This window comes from Emiliania huxleyi, assembly GCF_000372725.1.
Source record: "Emiliania huxleyi CCMP1516 unplaced genomic scaffold EMIHUscaffold_1007, whole genome shotgun sequence".
Classification (NCBI taxonomy): Eukaryota; Haptophyta; order Isochrysidales; family Noelaerhabdaceae; genus Emiliania; species Emiliania huxleyi.
Genome location: NW_005202388.1, coordinates 7,008 through 12,943, shown reverse-complemented (window position 1 = coordinate 12,943; position 5,936 = coordinate 7,008). Strand labels below are relative to the sequence as shown.

General features: G+C 71.6%; 2 protein-coding genes across 2 annotated transcripts; one reads left to right on the top strand and one right to left on the bottom strand.

Moving 5' to 3' along the window:
* Positions 1-698: 698 nt before the first annotated feature.
* On the bottom strand, positions 699-5,469 carry EMIHUDRAFT_250928 (hypothetical protein; the record flags this gene model as incomplete). The annotated part of the gene is made up of 6 exons (XM_005793455.1): positions 699-3,126; positions 3,394-4,160; positions 4,445-4,569; positions 4,607-4,939; positions 5,227-5,360; positions 5,447-5,469. 6 exons carry the CDS (start codon positions 5,467-5,469, stop codon positions 699-701), a joined length of 3,810 nt encoding a protein of 1,269 aa, XP_005793512.1.
* Positions 5,470-5,629: 160 nt separating this feature from the next.
* On the top strand, positions 5,630-5,845 carry EMIHUDRAFT_317422 (hypothetical protein; the record flags this gene model as incomplete). The annotated part of the gene is made up of 1 exon (XM_005793454.1): positions 5,630-5,845. The coding sequence occupies one exon, from the start codon at positions 5,630-5,632 to the stop codon at positions 5,843-5,845; it is 216 nt and encodes a 71-aa protein (XP_005793511.1).
* Between the last annotated feature and the right edge of the window lie 91 nt (positions 5,846-5,936).

Sequence of the window (5,936 nt, the reverse complement as noted above, 5' to 3'; positions counted from 1 at the left end):
TCAGCCACAACGACTCGTCCTGAGTCAGTGGCGGCAAATCGAGCGCAGGCAGAGGCGGCCCTGCGCCCCGCCCTTCCCATCCCCACAACTGCTCGAGACTGGACGAGAGCGCACTCAAGGCCGATGCCGTCTGCTGCGGCGTGCAGTCGCTCAAGGCAAGTGGCAGCAACTTGACCATCTCGACAGCAAAAGTGCGAGGCGTCACGCGCGGCGTCAAATGCAGTGTCAGCGCCGCCGAGGGTGTGTCGGCAGCCGCTCCCTCTCCGCCGCATGCGAGTGGCGACTCGGCACCGGCAAGGTGGGCGCAGCGGTCGACGAGACCGGCGGTCCGCTCCACGAGCTCGCCGCTGTTGCTGTCGATGAGCTCGGTGCAAGTGCGGAGCCTCTCGGCAGGCTCGACCTGCAGCCGCTGCAGCGCCGCGCGCAAGGCCTCGCGCTCAGGCGGCTGCGCATCGCCAAGGCTCCACCGCTGCAGCACGAGCGCAGCCACGCACACGCGAGCACAGCTCCGGCCTGCGCGCGCCACCGAGGGCGCTGTCGTGTGGACAGCGGCGCGGCGACAGCCTGCGAAGGGTGGCAGCTGCAGCACCTTGGCCGCGAAGCGAGGCATCAACTCTGCGGCGCCCTTGATGATGAGGCCTGCCGGCAGCGCCGTGACCAGCAGGCGCGCACGAGTCGGCTCGGACCAGCCAGCCGCCTCAGCGGCGGACGGCGCTTGGCGATGCGCCCGTCTTCCCCGCGGCGCTGCCCGGCGCGTGGGCGCCGCTAAAGTCGCTCCTCTGCCACGTGCCGGGCCACCGCGTGTCGACGTCGCCCGCGTCGCTCCAGCCGCTGGACAGCTCCGCAAGCAGCTCCACTGCGAGCGACGCGTCGAGGCGGCGCACGCCGAGGTGCCGCGCGAGCTCGGCCGGCAGTGAGAGGGACGGGTGTGCGGGGTGCAGCCCAATCTGCGCGACCAACCGGTCCGTCGCCAACGGGGCGGAGGCCTCCTCCAACGCCGACGAGCCTGCCACGACCGCCTCGCCCGGCGTGACGAACTCCCCACCGCGCGTGAGCAAGAAGCGGACCGATTTGAGGCGCCGGCAGCACGCCTTTGCCAGCGGCTCGAAGAACTCACTCGCGCCGGTCGGGACGAGCTGCAGGAGCAGGTTGGAGGCGCGGAGCTTCTCCTGCTCGTCACCTGCGCGCTGCAGCAGCGCGGCCGCCGCTTCGACGAAGAGGTCCGGCACGCAGGAGCGCAGCCACTGGTTCCACGCGGAGGACGCGTCCACCGACTCGCGCGAGGAGGGCAGCACCCAGTCCGCCTGCAGCAGGAAGCGCATCCCGTACGAGCGGAGCGGCAGAAAGGCGAACACGTCCAGCGCAGGCAGCGGCGAGGAGGGCTCGACCAGAGGGAAGGCGATGGCTACCTCCGTGCTCTGGTTGCCAAGCCGCTCGGCGGCGGCGTCCAGCCGCCGGGTCACGACGAGCCACTCTTGGGTCTGCGTGCTCGGCGCGTGGCCGTCTCGCTCGAGCGACTCCTCGAGGAGGACTCGGCCGGGGTCGGTGGCGTGCTGCCGGCGGGTGGTGCGCCTGTGCAGGCCGAGCGCCGCGTCGCGCACCTCCAGCGAGCGCAGCTGGCGCAGGAAGAGGAGCAGCGACGGGCGGAGGTCGGAGAGGGCAACCCGCAGCTCCCTCAGCGCCGCGCCTCCGCCGGCTGCCTCGAGGGGCAGCAAAACGACTGTTCCGCGGCCATCCCACCCCGTCAGCGGCTCGGCCGGCCGCGGCACAATGTAGCCCAGCCCGCTGGCGTCGGTCGCGTCGAAGGCGAGTCGGAAGCCGCGGCTGTGCACCTGCGGGCGCGGCGTGATCTTGAAGACGGACTTCCAGCCGATCCCCTTGTTGCCGATGTAACGCGGGTCGTCGGCCCGCTTGGTCGACCGGCCGATGGAGCAGAGAGCGAGCGCGTTCGCCTCGCTGAAGCCAGCCTCGTTGTTGAAGAAGCGGATCGCGGCCGGCGTGACCTCCACGCGCAGCTCCGGCACCACGCCGGCCGGGTAGTCGTTGTCGTCCGCATTCTGCACGAGCTCGAGGACGAAGTGGGCGCTGCCGGCGTAGAGCTCCTCAGCTAGGCGGTGGATCGCGCGGGTGGTGATCCCGCGCAGCTCTCGCATCGGCCCGCTCGCCTCGGACTCGCTCGCCCCGTACATGGCGCCCACCCTGTCGCACAAGCGCGAGGTGGCGTCCGCCTCGTCTGCCCCGCCCGCCCTATCGCTCCCGTCGGCGCGCACAGCGCTGTCGGCGCTCCTCCCCGCCTCGCCCGACACACACGTCACCGCCGTCGCCGCCGTCGGCTCGTGGTCCGCGGACGCGTCTGCCGGGTCGAGCGACGGGCTCTGGACTGCCGTCGAAGACGTGTCGCTGGCGGACGCCGCCTCCCGCCCCTCGCCTCCGGAGCTAGCGGCGGAGCTCGCCGCCCCCTCAACCTTGCGGTCGGAGGGCGGCGGCGGCGATGCTGCGGAGGGCGTGTAGAGGGAGCGGGCGAAATGCTCGGTCAAGAGCGAGATGCCCGCCGCGGCGCCGACGCGATACAGAGCTCGCACTTCGACGGGCGAAGCAGAAGCGAGCAGCGAGCGCCATGCGTCCGGCTCCTCTGCACAAAAGGGGTCGAGGAAGACAGCCAGCCCAAGCGGCGCCTGCAGCACCGGCGGCAAGGCGGCGACCGCCTCCAGCACGAAACGCGCCGCCTGGTCACCGCCTCCGGCGCACGCGCGCTGCACCTGGTCGCGAAGCAGCTCGATGGGCGCGCTCCGGACCGACCCATGCTCGACGCAAAGCGCTGCAGCGACGGCGGCGGCGGTGCGGCCGTCCCCCAAGGCAGCGGCCTCGCGGAGGGCCGACACGCGCGCGGGGGCGGAGAGGCGGACGAAGCGCCCGTCTTCCGCCTCGAGGAGGACTGCGCCCTCCGCCAGCTCGCGCGAGTGCCGCTGCACAAACTCGCGCAGCGGGCCCAGCTCGGCGGCAAAGACGTCGTCCCAGAGAGTGGCCTCGGAGAGGTCGGCGAGGTCGGGGGCGCACCGCAACGCGCGCAACGCGTCAGCGGCGGTGACTGACCCGAGAGGGCGTGCGTGTGTCGGCCGCCCACCACTGAGCACGAGGGCGACGGCGGGCTGTGGCGGAGAGAAGGCAGCGGAGGCGGCGGGGCGGGCGGTGGCCACGCTGTCACGCACGAGGGCAGCGGAGGGAAAGCCGAGCGCGCTCAGTGCCGGCGCGGAGAAATGGCGGCAGAGGGCGTCGCCGAAGGCAGCGTCGCTCGGCTGTGGGGTGGCGGCGAGCAGCGTGGCGGCCACCGCGACGGCGCGGCGGCGGACCTCCCCTGCGCCATCGCCGGCCGCCGCGGGCAAAAAGTGCGACAGCGGCGCAGCGTGCGCCCCGAGGAAAGAGGCGAAGCTGCTGCCCGGGAGCAGCTCTTCAAAGGCGGCCGCGTCGAGACGCTCGAGCAGGCGCGCCTCTGCGGCCGCCACCGTCTCGAGGAGCGGCGCCTCGGCCGCCTCGATCTGCAAGGCCTCGAGGACGCCGCAGAGGTGCTCGAGCAGCAGGGCCGGCTCGCACCTCCGGCCCGCTCCCTCCTCTGCGCGCGCCTGAGCGTCGCGCTCCTCCTCCTCCTCTGCTGCCATGCCCTCCTCTGCCGTCCTGCTCTCCTCTCTGCGAGACGGAGGGCAGTCGAACGCCTCTCGCAGCGGCGCGAGCTGCTCCGCAGACGCCGTGGCGGGAAGCAGGTGGAGCATGCGCCGGTGCAGTCCGCCCGTGCCGCCCTCCCTCGACTGGTGCCTCGGCCCAGTCGACAGGGTGCGAAAGCCGAGCCCGGGCTTCCGCTCGACCGCCCGGTGCAACATCTTGCGGTGGGTGTTCGGCAGGTGCAGGAGCGTGAGCACCGCGTAGTGCGGGCTCTGGCCGACCGTCGTGTGAGCCCACCGTGCGCTCTCGTGAGCCCTTGAGAGCGCGCGGTGCAGCGTCTGCTGGGCGTTGGCGAGGACGGTTAGGGCAGCGGCGACGGACATGTTTTGCTCTGAGCTGCCACCGACTCTGTTGCGGTCCTCCTCCTCGTCGCCCTCCTCCTCGTCGTCGTCGTCGCGCGGCGGCACACCGAGAGGCAGTCCGCCCCCCAGCGCGCCCCGCGCCTGCGAGGTCCCCATGGCGCGCGACTCGCGTCGCAGGCGCGCCCACATCGCCTGCAGGAAGCCCTCTAGGGTTAGGGTTAGGGTTAGGGTTAGGGTTAGGGTTAGCCCACATCGCCTGCAGGAAGCCTTCCGCGCGGAGGTGGATGCCGAGATCGCCAACCTCCACGCCTACACGACAGTTCCGAGAAGGTTCTGGGGGAGGGCTGCTCCTCCGACCTCGCGGAAGAGGGCGAGCGAGCGGAGCCGTGCGCGGCGGCGAGAGAAGAGAGCGCCTCCTCCCGAACGGCCCGAAAGTCGACGCGCTCCTCGACGGCGCGCGACTTGAAAGCGGCGCGCGCGGCCCTGCTCAGCGCCTCCATGATCGCGTCGACGCCGATGGGAGGCGGCGGCTGTCTCAGCCGCCCAAAGCCTACGGGGAGAGTCGGGTCCCAGCGTCGAGCCTCAACCCGCAGCCTCGGTCGCGTCGGAGAGCCGCTGTGCGCCGCGCTGGACATGGGGGTTTCGGTGGAGCGGGCCGAGAAGGAGCTCGTCGAAGGAGGCGACGGCAGCGAAGTCGCGGTTGAGGCGGATCAGCTCGTCCAGCAGCGGCAGGGTGAGCAGGTTGTGGGTGGCGAGCGCCAACGTGACGACGCTGTTGACCGCGCTGAGCACGCGCTGCAGTCCGCGCAGCGCCTCCGCCACCGGCGGCGGCAGCGGCAGCGATAGCCGCGCCTCCGCCTCCCTCTTGAGGGCGGAGACGTCGAGGTAGTCTCCGGACGCGAGCTGCCGCTGTCGGATCCCTAGGAAGACCTGGATCGGGTCCGAGCGCGGGCGTGGCGGCGGCGGCGGCGGCGTGGGAGTGGTCGGCGGCGCCCGTATCGGTATCGGCATCGCGCTCTGCCCCGGCGCCTCATCAAGAATCTCTAGTCGCAGGTGGCCCACGGCGTTTTTGAGCAGGCTCGTCGCATGATCGTGGCCCTGGACAGGAACGCCATTCACCGACAGAAGCCGCTGCCCGACACGGAGTGATCGAGCGGCGATAGAGTTTGCGGCGACAGAATAGACGAGCGCGGATGCCGATCTGTACGCGGATACTCGACGAGCCATGGCTCCAGGTTGCTAGGCTTGAGCAGGACTCGCGATTGGTTCGACACGAGCATGACTGCGTGCCGCTCCTTCTCCTCGTCGTACGTGACCGGCAGGCCAAGGGTGCGTGTCGTTCTGATCGGCGAGCGCGACGCGCGAGGGGCGGGGTGCGACACGGGGCGCGCGAGGAGCATGCTGGACGAGCCCGGCCGACGACGCACAGACCCGCCGCGAAGCGCAGCATCGCGGCCGGACGAGGCTTGCTCTCCGCCGCCGGCGATTTTTTTACTTTTATTCTGCAAAGGGGTGTGAACGGAGAGAGCAAACTCCTGGCAGCTCCCACAGCCGAAATGTGCGCCAGCTGCCCGCTCACCTGTGTCACGCCGCCGCGCACGCACCTCGCTATGTGCTCGCGCGAGCTCCCGCCCGAGCCTCCAGCTCGGTGTCCCACTGCTGCGGAGCCGATCGCTTCTCCTCGGCGCTCGCGTCGAGCCGAGCTCTCGGCACTCTACGGCGGGCGTCGCTGTGCGGGGCGCCCGTTTCCTGCTGGCCCGAGCGGAAAGCTCCACGTGCCCGCGCGAGCTCCCGGCCGAGCCTCCAGCTCGGTGTCCCACTGCTGAGGAGCCGATCGTCGTCCGTCGGTACTCTCGAGGAGCCGAGCACCTTGGCCTGCGGCCGGCGACGCTGCAGGACGGCGCGCGCGCACCCCGC